This window comes from Plectropomus leopardus, chromosome 8, assembly GCF_026936395.1.
Source record: "Plectropomus leopardus strain MGB_pleo_1.0 chromosome 8, ASM2693639v1, whole genome shotgun sequence".
Lineage (NCBI taxonomy): Eukaryota > Metazoa > Chordata > Actinopteri > Perciformes > Serranidae > Plectropomus > Plectropomus leopardus.
The window spans coordinates 16,303,926-16,325,154 of NC_142183.1; the positions used below are offsets into that span (position 1 = coordinate 16,303,926).

The window sequence follows — 21,229 nt, forward strand, 5'->3', positions numbered from 1 at the left end:
GTTCATTTTACGAGAATCATATGTCTTTTTGCCTGGTTTAACCCTTTGAAACCCGGATGATATCGGTTTTCTTGTGTCTTTCACAAGCCTTTAAACCTAAGCAAATCGGTCTGGTTTCTTTTCAAAACATGAAAAAGACAATGAGCAATAAAATGGGAAAGAAAAAGAGAGAGAAAATTAGAAAATAGGGAAAATGTCCAGAAAAGTACATATATACATATATATATATATATATTTTTTAATTTTCCATCACTTTATGAAGGTCATTTCCTTGTTTATCATTGTTTTTACTGCTTTTTTCCCCATGTGATTTTATCGTAACTTCTTTTCAGGTTACTTCCTATTAATTTGTTTTTACTTCTCTTTTCTTCTTTCTAATTTTCAGATAGTTTTCATTTTTTTTGCAAATTTTTGGGTCATTTCTCGTTAAGTTGCTCTTTGCCTTCTGCCCTTGTTTTTGAAAGAAATCAAGCTAATTTGCTCAGGTTTCTTTTATTAACCATACATGATAACCAGACACTTGCGATGCAGGTGTTTAACTAGAAACAACAAAAAGACCACAGAGTTTGGAAGTAGGGTTATTTGTGTAACCAATAAGGAAACAGCTAAATCGAGTTAGAACCATGTAAATTTTTGATATTTTTGAGTCTGGACGTCCAAATAGACCAACATTGGGAAGAGCGGGGACGTCTGGGATGACGTCAGCTATTCAACAAAGGCAATTACATCCATTACAAGCATGCAACATATAACTTGTCAGGTGTTATCCCTTAAAAATACCATGTGACACCATCAGAGACATTGCGACATCATTTATACTGTGGTAACTATTCCTGTAATATATCTGGTTGTATTACATCATTGCAGGCAATAGTGAGAATAAGTGAGACTGCTTAAAGGCCGTCATCCCCCGCTCCTCTCTCTCCCTTTTCTGTTTGTCTCTCGGCAATATGCCGTCTACTAAAGGCAAAAATAACCTTTATAAGTGGAGTCAGCAATTCTGGAGAAAGACTGTTGATATTTGAAATAAAACAGATATATATCTCAAGTAATACACCATCCCTCTCGGTACCACTCCCTTTCTCTTCATACAGCCATTGCCTTTCCTCTGTCCTGTGCACAAATGACCCCCGATGATGAAATAGTGTAATAAAATAGTGTTGAGTAGCTCGTGCCAAATGTCTGTGATTGTTTCCCATTTCTAATCTTACTCCACCCAAATTAGCTTGTGTATGTGGGTTTTTAAATGAGGAAAACCCATAAAAAATAGACTGCTTTCCCATTGCCAGACCATAGACAAGTATGCCTTTGTGTTTTTTCCTTCCTGGGTGTGCTACATTACAGATGCGCCAGAATAGTATAGCAGTATGGAGGCCAGTGAAAATGTTACGATGGCTCAGAAGGAAGAGCGGTTCGATCCCTCCAGTCTGAAGTGTCCTTGGGCAAAATACTGAACCCAAAATTGCTCCTGATGGCTGTGCCATCTGTGTGTGAATGTTTAAAAAGCTGAGTAGCAGGTGGCACCTATATGTTTGCCTCGGCGACCAGTGGGTGAATGTGACTCTTAGTATAAAAGCACCTTGAGTAGCTGGAAGACTAGAAAGGCGCTATACTAATACAGGTCCATTTACCATTCTCTTTTATATCTCTTACTTAAGTCTCTCTCTTAAACTCAGTGCTGACAAAATTTTGAATGATGACTGAGTGCTGCTTGGATGGGAGTGGACGTTGTTCTGTGGCAGCCCGTCATTGCATTGCGCTAGCAAAGGGGATAAAATTAGCGCATCCACCTGGGTGTCTTATTTCCATCACTGCAAATCAAAACCAACTGTAACTGTAGCTGATAAATACTTCTGACCACTGCAGTCATTTGTCCCAGGACTGAATGCTGATTGTAACCTTTCCCTTTAAATACAAACGCCAGATGTTAGTGGGCGTTATAGAGATTTTTGTCCAGTGGGATATAAGCTTTACGGAGTCAGGTTTGTGTATGAGCACCAAATTTTGTTTTCAGAGCACATGCAAAACAGACTGCTAACAGACTGTGAGGAAATATTCCCTGAAATTTACAAAAACCTTACATATTTAACCCTTTGAAACCTGAGCAAATTGGCTTGATTTCTGTCAAAAACATAGAAAGAAGGCAATGAGCCTTTTTTGGTCAAAAGTATCAAGAAAATTACCCACAAAAAAAAAAAAAAGCCGGAAAAAATGAAAACAACAAAAAAAGGGTTAAAATAAAACAAAAATAATATTTAAATAGATATAATGAACATACACATTTCTATAAGCAAATTTCAAATGTATAATAATAATAATAATAATAATAATAATAATAATAATAATAATAATAATAATAATCTTAAAAATCATTTCTCATTAATTAAATGGCAATTCTCTTGTAATTCTGTCTTTTTTAAACATAATTTTTCAGGACATTTTCTTGTCACCTTTAACTATTTTTTCACAATTTGCTGGACATTTCATGCCAAGTTGCTGATTGCCTTTTTCCTTATCTTTTTGAAAGAAATTAAACCAATTTGCTCGCATTTAAAAGGTGTCTGAATACAGCAACAGAAAACTCATGTCAATCCAAGTTTCAAAGGGTTAAAGAAAAAATAAGTAACGTAATTAGTCAGGAGTTGCTGTATGAGCCAAAACTAGCTGCATGTCGACATTTTATCAGTTTTAAATGATAAAATATCACAAGTAATATATCTATATTGTCACAAAAGATTTTCAGCTGGCGTTCTCAAGTTTTTAAAAGATAATTCTGCAAAATTGTTAATGTAATCAACAACCTTGTTCACCATGTTTAAAGATATTAAAAACCACACATCATGAGGATATATGGTTGAAATAAGATATATTCTGACAAAATACTCAATCAACTGACCAACTGACATAGTTTGCAATGTTTCCAGGAAATCGTTTAGCTGAAGTGGTGAGCCACCCGCATCCTGACGCATCTCCTCTCTCGTACAACTGAGTCAGTAAATGACACTCTCAACGACAGTCACACTCATTTAATATATTTATAGAGAAGGTGGGCCACCTCTGCTCTAAACACAGCAGGAAACCCTGGTCTGTGTGTATCTGTGTGTGTTGTGTGTCAACAAGGGCAAACCAACTTGACACAGATCACAATGCGCGTGTCTAAACAAATGAGATGCGTAATGTCTGATGTTACCTTGAGTGAGTCAAAGCAGGCAATGACTCGGCCGTTCTCCACATGGCAGCTCCGGGAGGGGTGAGCGAACTTGCACTCGGCATCAGACCGCGAGCAGGTGCCTCTCTGAAACTCACGACACACTTCCAGGGTCAGCCATTTGGTGTCCCGTCCCATGGTCATGCTGACAGCCATCAGAGTTGCTCGCAGACACTGAGCGGCGGTGGCGAGGGCAGATGGATGGAAAAACTGTCCGGTGAGAGCAAGGGTGACTAATAGTGAAAAAAAAAACCCCCAGCAAAACAGAAATATGTTCAGTTTTTCCTAACAGGCAGCGGGTCGTTTTGGTTGGTGTATTTTCGGGGATGTTTGTTAGCTCTTCCTGGGAAAAGTGGCAGCTGAAGTTTGAGATAGAGGGGGTGGACTGCGAGCAGAGGCCAGCTCTGTCTCGAGTAAAAAAAAAGGAAAAACAGAAGCTACTCTGAGGACATCACTATGGCATGTGTCACCATGCGTCTGTGCCTTCACCTGAACTGACTGACGCCAAGCGTAAGTCACCGTTACATTCACGTCAACATGGCCGAAGATGGGGAAGTCACCGTGGTTGAATGGCCTGAGAAAGAAAAACCTTAAAGCGATGGCGTCCTTGCAGCGATGAGACGAGGTTGCGGCTCAGCTCAGAGTATGTGAAGACTGCAGCTCAGCAACGTGGGATGGATGACTCTGTGGCTGTCAGAATAAAATATAGCCTCCATTCAAGGCCAAACACACACTGAGCCCCGTCCCGCTCTCATCCAGCGGCCACACAGCGGCAGACGACCTCTCACAGTAGGCACTTTGGAGTTCCACTTCCTCCTCTTATTTCAGTCTCTTTCTCATCCCTCCTTTGCCGCCGTCTATTCTTCTGTTGTCATCCTCCTCACTGACCTCTCTTCCACATGTCCTTGCTTGTTGTCTCGCTGTAGACGGTAGAAACAGAGCGTTAATTCAAGGCAAAAAATACAGCAGGCTGTTGAAGGAGAAAAAGGCGTCAATGTGAAGCTACAACCTCGTGCAGAGCTTGGCGATGTGGACCACGAGGCAGGAGGGTGGACGGGAGAGAGCCAAAGAGAATAAAGCGAGGACAAACAAATAGGGGAGCAGATCAGGGAGGGAGGGAAGCAGCAACGAGCAGGAAAGGGCAAGCTATGTCTTGATTAAGTGATACAAGAGAGAGAGAGAGAGAGGGAGAGGATGGAGGGAGATTGCAGGCAGGACAGAGACGTCACTTCAACTCCCCTGAGCTGCAAGTAATTGACCAACTTGACATGAACCGTGCTGCAATACACTGCGAGAAGCTGTGTCCTTGAAGTCGCACCGTGCCGCCACGTGTGTGGTCGACACTGATGATTCCCAGACAGTTATTAATGTGAAGGGAAGAAGTAGGAAAAAGCAGAGACAGAGCAAAAAGAGAGAGAGAGCGTGAGAGAGAGGGAGGGTAGTTCTTCACAACTGCAGCTGCTGTGCTCAATGCAAGGCCCCAGCCAATCACACACACTTTTGCAGGCACGCAGAGCACACCAGCGACCAATGACGGAGCAGTTTCCACAGCAGCTCCTCCCCACACAGAGCCCGTCCTTGTTCCTCCCAGGATTTTTTCACAGTCATGGCTGAGCCACATGCTAATATTCAAACTGTACAACAACTCTGACTCCACAGAGCGTCTCAGTAAGTCATGTCTTATTCGCACAGCGGACTACGCTGCAGTGTGATGCGTGGAGGGAGGACGCATGCTGTGCAGGGAGCTGAGAGACGTGTCCGCACGCTAACTGAATACAGATAACAATCAGTGAATAATGACACACTCAGAGGAGACACAATAGCTTCACAGGAAAAGTCCAAACTGCATTTTGGAGTAAATTGAAGAGAAAGAAAGGCAGTTCTGTGTGAGACATTAATGCACAAAGTGAATAAACAATAGGCGAGATGCAGGAGAGGAGGAGGACAAAAAATAGGAGAAGGAGGAGAGGGGGGGGCAGATATTATCAGTCCCTGCGTCTGATGGTGGCAGACACAGACGGAGGAACCGACAGGGGGGGGGAGTGTGTGTGTGTGTGTGTGCATGCAGATAGACAGCCAAGAAGGAGAACACCGCAGTGGAGAGGGAGAAGGAGGGATATAAGGGGGAGGTGGGAGCTGAATTGATACACCCACCTTCAAACACAAGAACAAAGACACATCCCAGCCCAAAAAAAAAAGAGGCAGGAATGAGAGACAAGCAGGTACAGCAACTGCTTTGCTTGCTTAACCATTATGCTTGTCTGTGCCTCCTCCTCTTCCCAGCCTACCTACAGATCGATAGAAACTTTTCTCAGGGGGACAAAACAAGCACTCCTCCTGCAGCTTTGCCTGTCCTGCATTCAGGTCCACATCAGTGTCAAGCAAGCGCCCCTTGCTTACGCACACCCTGACGATGCAGCTCAGCAATATGCAACCCGCATCGTCAAAATGCTCCTCAGCAACACCCCTCGACTCGCTCTCTCGCCACACCAGACACCAAATGGCGCACAGTTGCCATTATGGCCATTCTTGGAAAGCTACGTAGCAACACTGGCTCTCCTCCAGTGTCAGACGAGTGTATACGCCACCCTGTACCTTTGAATATACACATTAACAACCTTTTACTTGCTGATATACACTGCTTTTGGCTTTCCAGACAGAAAATTTCACCAACTGTTTAGTCAAGCCTTTCCTTGTTAGCGTTGCCTGTAGGCCTCCAACAGGGCCTTTATGGGAGTTGGATGACACCAGAGGCAGATAGAAATAGAAAAATCATGCCGTGGCATAATGTGTGCATCGGTAAAATGTGACGTGAGCACCTGGGGGTTGTGTTTGTTACAACATGTGAAGAGACCCGTGAGAGCTGTAAGAAAGATAATAGATCTGACATTCAAACAAAACAGTTAGTGTGTTTAATTAGTTTGCCATAAGTGAGTATACTCGACTATCACATAAACAAAAGTAACAGTCTGCACACATGCTGGCAGCTCTGTGACGCTGTACTTATGCAGCTTTAGAGCTTTAGGGTAAATTAATGTCAGTATGCTGATGATTATAATGTTTACAGTGTTTAGCATCGTAATTTAGACTGTAGGCATACAAACATTGGATTATCAGTACTAAACACTAGGGATGGGCATGAGTGCTCGAGTACTTGAGAACTCGATTTGGACGCCAGAATTGATTCAATGCAGTCTGGACAAAAGTGGACCGACAGATCAACTGTTCATTAGGCCACACCACTAACATGGGTAAAAAGCACTCACCTCACCAACAGTTTTGATTGACTCCGCTGTGGAAGTACGCCATGGGACTAATCTGAACATCAGCCAATGAATAATTTAACGATAACAGCAGACTGGTACGACAACCAGATTAAATCCAACTTAACGCCATCTCAACCCGATCGCCAGAATAATTGTTGCAATTGTATGTTTCTGCAAACCAGTGATATATTTGTATGTTTGATATGTTAAACTTTAACCATAGATACATTTTAAGTTGTGACAACATTCTGGTTAATGTGTGGTTAGGTTTAGGCACAAAACCGCCCAACATGCCATTAAAAATACCTGCTTTGTTGACACAAACACGAGTGGAAATCGCCCAACATGCCTTTAAAAATACCCACTTTGTTGCCACAAACATGGCTGAAAATGTCCTAATGTGTAGTTAAAAAATACCCACTTTTGTCTCCACAAGCATGGCTGGAAACTTCAGATAGTGTCGTGCTAAAATAACCCGTTTTGTCGCCACAAATCTGGCTGGAAATGTCCCCGCAACTCATCCAAAAATACCCACTTCTGTTGTTTGTAGTCTTGATTAGTGGTCAACTGCTTCGCAGCTATCTCCTGTCCTTAAAAAAACTTGCTTTTGTCGCTGCAAAGATGGCTAAAAACAGTCCTGGACTGGCTGGTCCAGAGGGAAATTGCCAGGGCTGATTTTGTTCAAACACGCCTGGAAAAGTCCCAACGTCTCATTAAAAAATACTGTTGTTGTTTGTTGGTCTGAGATAGTGGTCTACTTCCTGGCAGCCGTCTTGCTGAGGTTTCACACCATCTGCCCCTGACGAGTAACGTCATCTAATCTGAACTACTCACTTTAGAAATATTGATATGACACGTATGAAACGTACAAATGTATCATATCCATGACTTGCAGAAACAAACTATGCCAACATTTATTCTGGTGACTGGGCTGGCCATCAATATGAAAATGAGTGTTCAAAAGCCACACTCACATTATTTGTTAATAAAATGCTTTTATTTGACATTTTACATCCTCATCAGCAGTCTTTTTAAGAGATAGCAATCTTTATAAATACAGATCCAACAGTTTGGAAAGAAACATACTGACTGCCAAGCTGCAATATTGCACAACACAGTACTGTACCTACCACGGCAGAGATAACACATGAGGAGGCCAAAAGCTACACAGGCCAAAACACAACACACAACCAAGAAGCAAATAATTAAGAGGCAGATGAAGCTTAAGGATACAGATGAGAAGTAATCTTAAAGCTAAAAATTGATTAAGAGCTTGATGCTACGTGCTGGAAGCAGCATTATTGTGCAGTTTCATCCCACGCACCACAACTATTTCAGTGTTGTCCCTACAACACTGATGAATGGGTTAAAGCTCAAAAATAAAAACAAAAGAGAATTTAAGAATTTAAGAAAACAGGGTTAAGTATATATAAATCAACGATAAATAAATGTCTTTTAATCGTGTAATATAAACAATATGGGTGCAACTAATTATTATTTTATTATCCACTAACTAATCTGCAGTTTATATTCTTGATTAAGCAAGTCGAGAAATACTGAAAAAACTTTTTTTTTTTTCAGAGCAAATGATGAAATCTTCAGATATAGTTAATATTATATATGAGAAAGAAACGCAACAAAAATAACATTTGAAAAACTAAAAAAATGTCCCATCTATGAACTTTAGTATCGGTTCTAATAAGCAGATAAAAATTTTAAACCTAATTAAATTAAAACTATCCACTTTCTTCCCACATAGTTTCAAGAAAAGAGTGTACATTTTGTACAAACAAAATCCTGGCCTACTGAACTTGTCCGACCTTTACAATGCAGCATAAACAGTCGTTTGCAGGGATGCGGCACGGTGAATAAATATAGAGCGCCCCAGTTACAACAGTCATTATGCTGCTGCCGGTCCTCCAGGTGTCTGCAGCGAGCAGAGGGGCTCCGGCAGTCAGTAGGTGGGGGTCAGCATATAGGTGGAACCGGATGGGGAGGGGGGAGTATAAGGAGGACAGATGGGGGAGGCTGCTGTTGACTCCGGTGCACTGCGTCCATCATCAAACACAGTGCACCAAAGGGCCTCCGGCAGCGTAACCTTCACTGGAGCCCTGACGTCTGCATTATGACCGGTGTGTAGGCTGCGTGCCACAGCAGACAGACAGCCCTGCACCCCATCTGCTCACGCTCATAGATAGCCTTATATCGATAACACTGTAAAGTTTCGGGCATGCATTCAGAGAAAGGTAAGGTGGCACATTAACACTAACCAAATGCCTTTTGCGTCTCTTTTTTCCTTTGCTCTTTTGCACAGTCATGACACAGACAGGAGGATATTTTCAGTGTCTTGTCACTTTCATTTTTCGCCAATGTTCGACAGCAATAATGGTGCTTTAGAAATCTCAAAATTGCTCTGTTTTTCAAAAGATTATAAAACTTAAGACTGGAGAATCAATGTAAGTGATTTTAGCATTTATATGTTGGGGAAAAACATTTTTGGCCCACATGTGTGTGTCTGTTTAGTTTCACATGAGAATCTGTAAATTTCCTGTGGGATTTTTATTTTTATTTTTTTTAATTGGGAGTTTCCCATTCCCAAAAGCTTGGTGAATTGTTTTTTAGACTCATAGGTGCGTAATGAAAAACAAAACCCTGATCTCCAACTATGATCTGTACAGTTCGCCTAACTATCAAGTGTTTTGGGAGAAACGACAAGGATGAGTGCAAAACAGGATCATGTCAATGACAAGGTGATTGATTAAAAAGCAGGTGGAAGAACCATAAATCACAATGAGAGTGAGAGCTGGCAGCCTGGAGGGAGGGAGCAAAGTAATTAGGTTAAGTATCAGTAATCCTTTCAGCTCATTAAAGCACCACAGTTCCCATTCAAGTAAACACACGGCAGGCCTTACCCATCAAACAGGACAACGCGACCTTAACCCAACTTGCCTGTTGCACTTTTAAAAAAGTTTTACTCAGAAAAGAGAATATAGTGTGAGCCCCGAGGCTTTCATGTTTGTCTACTGGTTTTGAGCCGGGAGTTTCACATCCCTGCAGTCAGATCATGAAAGTTAACTGCGTGGAAAAACTGTAATAGCTGAACCAAAATCGTCAGCAGAACATTTTTGATTTGTTATTGGTTGCTGAATGATTTTATTTGCACCATAAAAGAAGGCGCTTCCCAGGCAGTTAATGAGTCTGTGAGAGAAGGGGAAATGAAAATAGGCTATGTGGGAAATGTGGCTGCTTGCCCGCGTGTGTGTCTGTCAGTTTATCAGTGTTTATATTAAGTAAAGAAAAACTAGCTGGACTGGTGCAGAGTCCACAGCCTGAAGGGAGCGTGAACTTGTCTTAACTGGAAGTACTGTATAATGAGCCAAGGTGATGGCAATACTGATGGATGATACTCAACACTCAACTTAAAGCAAACAAGCCTAATCTGTCCCCTGATAGGGTGCCGCGTGCACCCCCCCCCCCAACTATTTTTAAATTAACAAAAAAAATAGTGATTCACAATGGGAATTGTTTTCGTGCTTTTAGTATGCATAAGGTGCCAGAGTGCATAAAACAGCATCAAAATAGAGCTTGTTTATCAAAAACTAAAAGTGCAAGTGTAGGATCGGCCACAACCCCCGACAAAGGTCCTCGCTAAGCCCCTGATGTCCTAAAATCCTAGGAAAGTCCTAAAATCAGGCATGTACTGAAATTTGAAACATCCTAAAATCCTAGAAATGTCCTAAAGTCTCAAAAATATTCTAAATGTCCTTAAATCTTCGCAATGTCCTAGAATCCTAGAAAGTCCTCAAATCCTAGAGACATCCTAAAATCCTAAAAATGTCCTTCAAATCCTAGAAATGGCCCGAAATCCCAAAAATGTCCTAAAAGCAGAGAAACATCATAAAATCCTAGAAATGTCCTTCATATTCTAGAAACGTCCGAAAATCCTCTAAATGTCCTAAATGCCTAGAAATTCCCCAAAATCTTAGAAATGTCCTAAAATCCCAGAAATATCCTGAAATCCCCCAAAAAGTCCTGATATCCTACAAATGTCCTAAAATTCTTGAAACGCCCTATAATCTTAGAAATGTCCTATAACTCTGGAAAGGCACTAAAATCTTAGACATGTCCTAAAGTCCTAGAAATGTCCTAAAACTCCATGAACACCATAAAATCCTTGAAAATTCCTAGAAATGGTTTAAAATCCTACACAGGGCTACAGTGACTGGCCCCTGGCCTACTGTCATTTTGCAAAAGTGGCCCCCCAAGAAAAGCAGGTTGAGTATCCTTGGCGTACAGTATTGTACATACTGAAGGCAAGTAGTGATAACACAGTGCTATGGCGGCTTGAGTGTTTGAACCCGAAGTTTAAACTAGGACAAAGTCAAGCTCCCTGCATCACATGCATGCAAGGAGGCCGCAAAATCCTGCAGACATACAGCTAGACAGATAACTGCAGGTGCTCTTCACTTCAGCCAGCTGTAATGGATTTAATACAATAATACAGTGACTCAGAAAGTAATTTCACATTGATTTTTTTGCCCTTCACTCTGGCATGACTTGCACTCGAAACACTGCTACTGTAAATACACCCATTGAAATCCCTGCATGCTGCATTCAGCCAAACCCTTGTGTGCAGATCTCAAATTTGACAGGCGTTATTTGCATCCAGCTCTCAGCAGACCTGCCTAAAGCATATCAAATGTTAATGTTATTACTGCTGTGCCTGTGTGTAACACCGCCTGTAATTAACATTAACAAAGACAGCTTTGAGCTTCCACGCAACAGGCATTTTAAATGACTGCAGCATGGATTAAATATAAAACCAGGTGGCATTATATTACTGCTGCGCCAGACGTGCTCAGCCTCTTACCTGTTTGTAGTCCAGTCGCTCTCAGACGTCTTCTCCTACATTAACGTCGGTTAAATGTTAATTTTGATGGTTATTTTCCACAGAGGCGCGTCCTCGGTGTGATATATATAATCTAAAAGTGAAAGCAGAAGCAGAAATGAAAGCGCGTTATCGCTAGCGAGGGATAATAAAACCGAGGCAAGTAAAAAAAAAATAAAATAAAACGTGTTACCGCTGCGGAGTGAGAGAAAGAAAGAAGCTGGCAGCTGAAATGTTTGCAGCAACTAAATTTGCTCGGCTGCAACACTGAGCAGAATAACAGATTTGGAAAAAAAAATCAGAGGGAGGGCAGAAATGGCGAGGGAGGAGTTGGGAGGGAGAGTGTTTGCTTTCATTTATTAGATCACGTAATTAGCATTAAGGGGGGAAATCAAAGTCACGACAAAAACACGGCAGGTTACTGAGGCAGGCTGCCATAACACGGCGCAGGTGGGACTGGCCATTAAGACAGGTATGTGTGGTTAAGATTACGCTCGTGAAAGGCGGATAAAAGACTTCCCTGGTAACGCATGACTCATTATTACTGACAGTTAGAAAGGTATTTCACACTGTCAAACGGCCCACGTGAACCTTAGCCAAAAAAAAAAAAAAAAAAAAAACACCCACAGCTCCACAGCGTTTTAGTTTAGGGCTATAATTTAACCCTTTGAAACCTGAGCAAATGGGGTTGATTTATTTCTAAAACATTGGGGGGAAGCAACGAGCAACTCAGCAGGACATGGCCCAAAAGTGAGAAAAGAAAAAAAAAAGTAAAAAAAAAAACACCCAAAAATGGCTGGAAATAATAAGAATTCTTTTCCTGTAAAATAGTTTAAATATAAAATTATTAGCTATAAAGATTTTAAGAAATGCTTCCCTATTTTTCGCGATTATTTTCTAACAACCCTTTCCTCTTTTTAAAAAATAAAACAAAGCCTTTTTTTAAGGTTGTTTCTTGCCAAGAAAAAAAGTTATAAACAAACCAACAAAAAATAGAAAAAACAAACATTAACATTTTGTTTTTTTGTTTTTTTTCTGTAACATAATTTCAAATATAAAATTTTATTATTATAATCATTATTTTATTATTTTTCCTTATTTATTGTGATGATTGTCTAATAATCCTCCCTGTATTTTTAGGTTATTTCTTGCCAAGTTGGTCATTGCCTTCCCCCTCATGTTTTCAAAAGAAATCAAACCACTTTGCTGAGGTTTCAAAGGCTCAAATAGCTTGTGAAAGGCATCTAAACACAGTAAAAGAAAACTAATGTCAATCTAGGTTTCAAAAGGTTAAAGGCTAACTGCTTAACTCTGTGGCAAACTAAAGTTTATGATACTCACACAATTTGATCAGCAAGATAATATTCACAAATGAAAACCACTTTTAGGATATTTGAGGCCTAAATGCAATAATTTGAAGTAAAAAGCTAATGTTAGGCTATGAACAAACTTCACTATGGTTGAATGATTTAGCATTGTCACCATAACAAGGCTATAAAGACATGTTTGGAGTGATGACATTATGAAAGTTAGTCTTATTTAGCCTCTTGTTAGCAACTGCCTTTTTTAATACACATGACAGCTCCAAAATTTATGAGTGGGGTATCTGCTGATGTGTTTTATGTCGTAGAACAAAGTGTTAAAGTTGAGTTAACATCCAAAAATAATAATAATAATTTACGCTGATATAAGGGGAGTGCTGAAACTCATTTCCACGTTTTAGACTTATTCCTGAGGTACTCTGTGCATACATCTACTGTATGTTTAAGTAACTTTATCTTTAAAAAGGACCAGAAAAACTATTTGAGTGTAATAATAATATTATACTGCACTTTGGGCTTTCAGATTTTTGGCATTAGCTATTAAATATGACTGAAGCAAAAACTGAAGGCAGGATCCAGATTGTTCATTGTCTAATCCAAATTTAAATACACACTGTATGAGAAAACTACAGTAAAATTTATAGTGACCAAACTACTAGCTACTTCACAATGAAAAGTACTTCAGACTGCTGATCATTTTTTAGCATGTCAAAGGCTAGTTTAACTGTATGGTGAAAACATCATGAGAATACTATAAACATGTAGTCTGTAATTAAATACATACACAACATGACCCAGTGTTAATTTAAGTGTTAATTCGTGCCACCCAATTACTGCAAATTATTGTTTAACTGGTCATTTAACTACATGTAGTTAATTACTCCCTAACACTGGGTTTTTACAGGTATTATTATGGCTAATTAATCTACACTGCTCTCGTCCCTCGGCCATCTCTACCAACATAACTGAACTAATAAAAAAACCACATCCCTTCTTTTAACAATCCCTTAACCTCCATAAAGTCTTCTTCATACTGCTGAATAATTCTTAAAAATTTAGGAACAGCTGTCACAGCTGATCCCTTTATTAAATCTCTGTGAGGATCATACTGGAAAAAATAGTTTAAATCCCACCCTACCAAATTTAAGAATAAGCTGTGATGACAACTATGACCTCAGTGTCTCCACCCAGGAAGTTTTGATTTGATAACTCGTGTTTCAGCGCCTCCTGCTGGTGTGCCGGAGGTTTGCAAGTGCAACACAAAAGCCTGCAGTCTCTTATGCACACGATCGGACAAAGAAAAACATAATGAAGTGAGCGAAGTCAAAAAAGTGAATGTAAAATCCTTTTTATATAAAAAAAAATGAGACTTGGGACATATTCAGTAATTTTACAACATTAGCAGTTAATGCTACACAATGAGGTATCTATGAAAATTCTCCTTTTCTATTTCTTAAAAGACACTTAAAAACAGGTGCATTTTAAAATGAGACAACATTTTGGCAAACATACAGATTGTAAATCACAAATGGTAGCATATTATATATAGAAACAAAGTATTACATTGGTTTTTTTTTTAAACAAAGACAAAATAGACAAAATAAACACTCCCTCATTCAAAGCTACTTCACAACAGTTCAGATGTGTTTAAACGCCAGGAGATCAATGAAAGGTAAAGGATTGTAGGTACCTAGACCGCCTTTCTTTGTATCATGAAATCTATCTATTATTAATGTCAGTTGTGGCAAATAATTACAGTCAGTATCCATAAATAAATAGTGTCAGTTGTCCATGGTGAGAGAAAAAGACATTTTAGTGGAAGGCATATCCTAAAAAATACCTTTGATTAACAACAGACAAGGCAGAACTTGGCACACTTAAAAGCTGCTGAACCAACAAGGATTAACTTTTAAACCTGATTAAATCATGGTTTAAGTTTAAATTATGTTGCACCAAACTTTAGAAGTATATTAAAATAAAGACAGATTAAATTTGAACCTCTCTTTTAAATCTGTTCAATTTTCACTCTGAACCTGGATTAAATTTAATTCTGTGGCACCAAAACTTTAAACTGTGATCCAGGGTTAACTTTCAACCTAAAGTTGAGGAGGTTAAACTTTTACAACGGCTCTCTTTTTGAGATGGATTGAGCAAAATAATCAACTTCCTTGAAGAAAGTTGAGACGTACTCAACCTACCTGACTTTCATAATGTTGATCAATTTTTGTCAAGATACCGGTTTCGGAGCTTAACAGGAAGATTGGGCCAACTGTCCTCGTGAGTACTGTTAAGATTGAAACTTTTTAGCTACCTAGCAAAAGTGTAACGTTTATTGTTACGTTACATAGCATTAGCTTTTTACTTCTGGTAATTACATTTAGGCTTCAAAAATCCTGAAAGTGGTGTTCATATGTGGAGATTATCTTGCTGAAGAAAACGTGTAAGTATCACAAAAGTTTGTTAACCAAAGTGCTTATTTTCTGCAATAATCCAAAATCCAATGGAAAAATCCCATCGGCTTTTTAAACAAGGGAACTAGGGTGACTTTAGCTTCCAGGTTGGCGGACAGAAAAACGTCATCCCTCGGGCACTTTATAGACTCTACTAACAGCATGCTAATTATGTCTGTATTTATGTATTATTTTAATTTTGATATGATGCTTGACCCTATTCATTAAACTCAGTTTCAATTCGGTTTAAATAAATACACTTGGCTTTACTAAACTGAGATTAATTTTTAATGGTGCAACAGAGCTCTACTTAACTTTAAATCTGGATTTACTCATTTCAAACCTTGTTTTACTAAACTCTGATTAGTGCTAATCTTAGATTAAATTGATCCTTGTTGGTGCAGCCCAGCTTTAGTATTAAGACACCCTACTGCTTGTTCCTGTCACTACCACTGCTCCACATTGTCCGTGTAATCCTCGATGGTGCCGTTCTCATCCAGATCCCACCAGTCTGGGAGCAGCACTTCTGACTCCACGCTGTCTCCTCCAGCTTTAACCTTCAGCTGCTCCTCAGTCACTACGGGTTGGCTCACAGGCTGACGGGGTGTTTCTGTGGGCTTCAGCTGCCTCCCTTGCTTTGTTGTGAGCCTTCCACGGAGCCGCCTCCTCTCCTGCTGCCGCCTTGCCCTGGCCTGCCTGCGCTCCTGCTGCCTCGCCACCTGGAAACGCTGCAAGAAAAGGTCACGGGCGTACTCATACAGCTCTACGTCCCATCGGTTCAGCTGCAGGATTCTGTATTGTGTCTCTGGAGGGACCTCGACGCTGGAGGCGCGTGTGCCATTGAGCTGTGTGAAGGGCGCGATGAACTCCAGGTTGAAGGTGCGCTCAAACAGATACTGGGTCTTCCGCTGGTACTCAGTCAGCCCAAAGAAGGCCATGCCGCGCAGGTTACGCTTGGCGCTCTCCAGCAGCACTGCCCAGCGCTCCTCCTCGCTCATGGTGGAGACGTTGTAGCAACCCACCAGGCTGAGATCGGCCAGCATGCGGGTCTGCCGGTTGTTGGCCAGATTGTAGGGGCAGTCCATGAACTCCTGCAGGGAGCAGCCTGACCAGTCGTCCCCTGAGTAACAGCTCGGCAGCTCAGACAGCGTTGGTGAACGTCCATCGCACACGTGTAAGGAGGCCCTCCATGTAGCACCGCGCTGCACGTGACGCCACTCGCTCAGGTAGCGTGATACTGGGTCTCTTAAGATGGTTATATAATAATAGTTCCTACTGGAGAGAAAAGAAGACATTAGGTTGGAAATAAGCCAACAAACGACAAAAATAGCCTCAAAAGTCACTGAAATTAATTTGTGTATTTGCACTGGTGCTGAAAACAGAAGTGTAGCATCAAATTCTGGGCCTTCAACATAAACGGTCTCTGTGGGCCCTCTACCTTTTCTCTACTTGATCCAGGACTCTATCATACACCTTTTGATTATTTTTTTTTTACATGGTCAGTTTGTTTTCTGTCCATTTCCTTCAATCTTTCTTTTCTTTTTTTGGAACCCCTATTTCCTTTTCTTGGGGAAATACATGACAGAGTTCATCATAATTCACTCAGTTCTACCTGCATTTAAGGTAGAATCCTATTGCACGGGCAGATTAAACCATTTTGCACCTACAGAGGGTGAGAGCGGCCTCAGAGAGCTTCCAGAATTTAAGTCCTTCAACTGATTTATTCAGCCAATTTTAACTTACTGATGGCACAAATTACTTAGAAATAAAAAAAACTGCAAACAAAACCAAGTTTAATTGCAAACACACCTGGCTGCAACTATTTTTTTTTCAAATTTATATTTTTTTTTAACTATTAAAGTAAGCATTTAATGTACTATGCTTTGGACGCCTTTGGCAGAAGTTCCTGCAATTATTTAGTTTGCGTGTACCAGAAATAATTGTGCATTAGGTTTCAGTAAAGTTTAGCCACTAAATATATTTTAATTAACATTTTTCCAAAGTGCATACTTGGTTAAAAAGCAAATATTATCTTATAACCACATTTTGACAATGTGCTTGCAGTGTTAAAACTTCCTCCAAGGGTCACATTAACACTCAATATAACAGAATTGCTACGTTTATTCAACAAATAAACAGCTGTAACAGAGGTCATATTATCACAATTCCTAAATCATTATACAATATTATTGCATTTTTTTGTTTTGATAATATACTGAGCATTGCAAAAACATGCATTGTATGCAATATATTGTGATTTATTACATTTTTTTTAAACTGTAAATTCTGTCCCCAACAAAAAAAAAAATAGCAGCAAGATGAACTTTTAAAAGGTAAAGTTTTTCACTTCACTTCATTTCATATAAAAAAAATCTCATAAAATATCAATACAATATTGCCACATGAAATATAACAATACTATGCTGAATGGATTTTTCCCCCAGCCCTAACATACAGTAAATGTAACATTTTATTACACTTTGATATACGCAGTAACATCCTGATTCCTCTCTCAAGCATCGTCCTGCACCAGGGACATTCAACTTGCTTTGCACGGGGGCCACATTTGCAAAATGACAAAAGGCCAGGGGCCAGTAGCAGCAGCTCTACACGTTTCTAGGACGTTTCTAGAATTTCAGGACATTTCTAAGACTTTAGGACATTTCTAGGACTTTGGGAGGTTAACTACAAGCTAAACAAGTTTCACTAGGTCATTCTGAAAGGTACAAATACCTACAAGAGTGTATTTATTCCTATGTAAATGTAGTTAAATGTGGCGCAAGTCATTCTGTAAGGTAAACAAGCTTTGGTTTGATGTTCTTGTATACACTTTGTCACCTTGTGTTCACTTAAAGTACAAAAACAATTCCCAGTGAGAACCACTTTATTTTTATTGTGAATTAGAAAATAGTTGGGGGCCACTCGGTACTCTATCAGGGGTCAAATTTGGTAAATTGAGTACCTTTGTCCTCTACCTACCTGGGCAGGTTCTCCGGAGCCTCTCGTGAGTCCATGCGTGTCGGGACGCAGCTGGTCAGCTCAGTCCAGTCCGCATGAAGCCCGCAGCTCCAGCCGGTGGAGAACCGGGAGAACAGCCAGGTTTCCTTTTTACCTGGCCGGTAACAGGTGCATTTCTTCTGACCTGCGTGACACTCGCAGGGCCTCTCCAGCTGAATGTTTCTCACCAGGTGTCGCCCAAACGTCGTGCCGCCGGTTTTCTGAATGTGCAGAAAAACTATCACATCATCTCCTTTGATGTTGAAGTCCACCACACGGTTTAAATCTGCTCTGGTGAAATTGAAACGGGGGACAAAGCGGACCAGAGCGCCGTCCTCTGCGATGTACGGATCTTTCTGCAGGCCGTCCTGGCTGTCACTGCCACCGCTCCGGGAACCAGTTGCACCGCCGTCCTTAAACCAGGACCCCAGCTGGTGGAGCATCTGGCACTCAGATCTGCTGGGACACACATACTGGACCATAATGACGCCAAAGAGCAACACCATGAGCAGGACGATCAGGAGCCGGTGGTGGCTGCTGCTACTGGACTTCTCATCCATCTTCCCGGGACGGACAGAAAAACATCACTCAGGCAGTCCGGACCCCTGCCTCGGCTGGGGAACCTCGGGAACAGTGTTTTTATAGCCGCTAATGAAGCGAAAACAATAACAATGCGGCTGCTAGCATGCTAACGGCAGCTAGCCCGAATGAACCACAAAAAACGGACGATAGTGTATAACAATATGTATTATACTGTTAGCAGCAAAGCGCACACGTCTCATTTCCAACAGTAAAGCAGTTTTTCCAGTACCATTGGTTAGTTTTACAGAGCGATGATCTTTGTTGCAGCAGTAAATCAGTGTCGTCCATAGCCGTCGATTCTTGACCTTTCTTCCCAGCAGCCTCTGCGCCCAATGTGGGCGTCCAAATTACGTCACGATGTGGAACGTTCTACGAATCCAGAGCCATGGAAACACAAAGTTACCTTAGCAACCGTTCTAGAGTTTTCACAGTTTTGCCTTCTGTGTATTTAGTAATTATAATTATAAAATATACAGTATCAGTACTTTTATCTGCGTGTAAATTCGTCATGTATGAGTACAACTCTTCATCGCCGAAATAGCTCAGTTGGGAGAGCGTTAGACTGAAGATCTAAAGGTCCCTGGTTCGATCCCGGGTTTCGGCATTTTGGAAAACAATCGATATTTTACTTTGAAGGCAAATATTCCGTCAACTAACCCTTTCAAACATGGTGCGACTTCACTTAACGTGTGCTGCTTTCAAGTGACTGACTCAAGTATGTAAATCTTTGGACCCTGAGCAACTTGGTGTGATTTATTAAAAAAACATGGGAAAAAAGGCAGTATAAAAAGTTGGTAAGAAATGGTCCACAAATTACAAGAAAAATGTAGATTGAGAAAATTATATATATAAAAAAACGCTAGGGAAAATGTCTAGGAAAAAAAAGCTAAAGAAAAACTATAATTAGCACAATATAGCACTCATAATTTTTAAGCAGAGTATTTTGGCAGTTAAATTATTGCACCGTGATAGTTTTAGAAACAATTATTGTTCTTTATGTCACTGTTGCTCAGTTTAAATACAGTAAATACAATGTATTAGTAACCTGACACCAGGTAAAGTAATCAATTAGAAATTCAATGAATTTTCTACCAATTTGGTCATTCTCAACTGTTTTTGATAAAACTTAGCTGTGTGTGTATCACCCTTGTTTCTTGAATGGCAGCCTGACCTATATAAGCAACCTGACGTGACTCATAATGGTCCACTTTTGTTACAGACATCATGTTGATTCAGTTCTGTGGTAATTCAATCTGGAGAATTTGGCTTTCGGCAAGTATTTAATTAAATCAACCTGCAGCTGACCTCTGACTTGTTGCTTCACTAATTTGTTCTTTTTTTTTTTGCACATTTCATGATTGATATTGTCATGATTTCAACAACATTTCCACTAAATGTGATTTAAGTAAACATGGCGCAAATAACAGGCCTTGGCCTCTGTTTGTCGTTACTCATAAATAAGAGCTTAAATCTTTCAGTAATTGGAATAATCGCTGTATAAAACTTCAGTTAAAAGCCCGGGCCATCATTTGCTTAAATGACTGAATTGAACAGGCTTAAATTTGGTACAAGTGTCTGTATGCTCTGCAAAGATGGGAAATACAATCAAATTATTTATTTAACCCTTTGAAAGCTGGGGAAATTATTTTATTTTATTTTTTCAAAAACATGGAAAAAAGTTTACAAGCAAAAAACGAACAAATGGCCGGAAATACAAGACAATAACGGACAATTTGCAAAAAAACCCCCAAACAAACAAAGTAACTAACTGCCTAAAAACAGAAAGTGAAAAAAACGAACAAAAGAGTGACAAACAAAAGAGTGGGGAAAAAAAAAAACTTAAAAATTGCAATAATTATGTAAAATATTTTGAAAACATAGTTATGATAATCATGAATGTAGCACACTGAAATTTTTTTCCTTCTACATCTCCTAATCTCTTGTTTGTGTCTTTCTTGTTTACCAAACTGATAATACCATCTTCTTTGGTGCTCATGGTTTCATTATGTGTATATTATCATGTCCATATTGACAAAAGTTTAAACATGATCTAGGCAGCTAACTAATGTTAACTCGTGTGGGTGGTCAACAACCTGGTTTTATACATCCAAAGAACTTCTATAAAAATTTACTGCATGGCAACCTGTCCAGGCCTCTTATTGAAACGGGCCTTTATTTGTCAAAATGTGTCTCCACTTCCATCTTAATTGAATCTAGGCTTTAATTTAAAGTTTTTTGGTATATGCAAACCAATATGTCATATTCCATTTAATTCACCCCCTTTATTGTGCACATGTGTTGTGGTGCACTATTACTCTGATCTATCAAAAAATAATAATAATTAAACCTAAATCAAGTAAAATAGGCCTACGTATGTGTCACAGCTTCAGTGGTGGACTTCAGTTCATCACCAGGGTGGGGGCTGGATGCCATTCTCTGACCCACAGAAGAATTTCACTCCACCCACATTCCTCTCAACCAAACTGTGCCGTCCAGATCGACCCCTCTGGGCTCAG

General features: G+C 40.1%; 2 protein-coding genes and 1 non-coding gene across 8 annotated transcripts in view; 1 reads left to right on the forward strand and 2 right to left on the reverse strand.

Moving 5' to 3' along the window:
- Positions 1 to 11,963, reverse strand: part of mbnl3 (muscleblind-like splicing regulator 3) — a 37,892-nt gene extending 25,929 nt beyond the window's left edge. The window contains exons 1-3 of one of the 5 annotated variants that reach the window (XM_088080981.1): positions 11,556 to 11,962; positions 11,345 to 11,456; positions 3,191 to 4,128 (exon numbers count right to left, since the gene is read on the reverse strand). In XM_088080981.1, the coding sequence (XP_087937107.1) occupies positions 3,191 to 3,364 (174 nt within the window). In that variant the 5' untranslated portion in view covers positions 3,365 to 4,128; positions 11,345 to 11,456; positions 11,556 to 11,962. Of the gene's footprint in view, positions 1 to 3,190; positions 4,129 to 4,217; positions 4,597 to 11,344 lie in introns of those variants that run through there. The other 4 variants (XM_088080983.1, XM_042493251.2, XM_088080982.1 and 1 more) reach the window with 4 other exon arrangements.
- A 2,053-nt stretch (positions 11,964 to 14,016) lies between these two features.
- On the reverse strand, positions 14,017 to 19,033 carry hs6st2 (heparan sulfate 6-O-sulfotransferase 2). Of its 2 annotated transcripts, none has more exons than XM_042493818.2 (2): positions 18,114 to 19,033; positions 14,017 to 16,406 (listed from the first exon to the last, which is right to left on the reverse strand). In XM_042493818.2, the coding sequence occupies exons 1-2, from the start codon at positions 18,689 to 18,691 to the stop codon at positions 15,581 to 15,583; spliced, it is 1,404 nt and encodes a 467-aa protein (XP_042349752.2). In that variant the 5' UTR covers positions 18,692 to 19,033; the 3' UTR covers positions 14,017 to 15,580. The 2 variants fall into 2 exon arrangements, with proteins under 2 accessions (XP_042349752.2, XP_042349751.2); XM_042493817.2 differs by having other exon boundaries at positions 14,017 to 16,409.
- Positions 19,034 to 19,244: 211 nt separating this feature from the next.
- trnaf-gaa (transfer RNA phenylalanine (anticodon GAA)) lies at positions 19,245 to 19,317 on the forward strand. Its single transcript has one exon. It is a non-coding gene; the product is annotated as a tRNA-Phe (tRNA).
- The last annotated feature ends 1,912 nt before the right edge of the window (positions 19,318 to 21,229 follow it).

Excerpts from the sequence above, each read along its gene's own strand:
- hs6st2 (XM_042493817.2), bottom strand. The coding sequence starts at position 18,691 with ATGGATGAGAAGTCCAGTAGCAGCAGCCACCACCGGCTCCTGATCGTC. Across the intron at positions 16,410-18,113 it reads GCTCCGGAGAACCTGCCCAG|TAGGAACTATTATTATATAA; the intron begins GTAGGTAGAGGA and ends TTTTCTCTCCAG.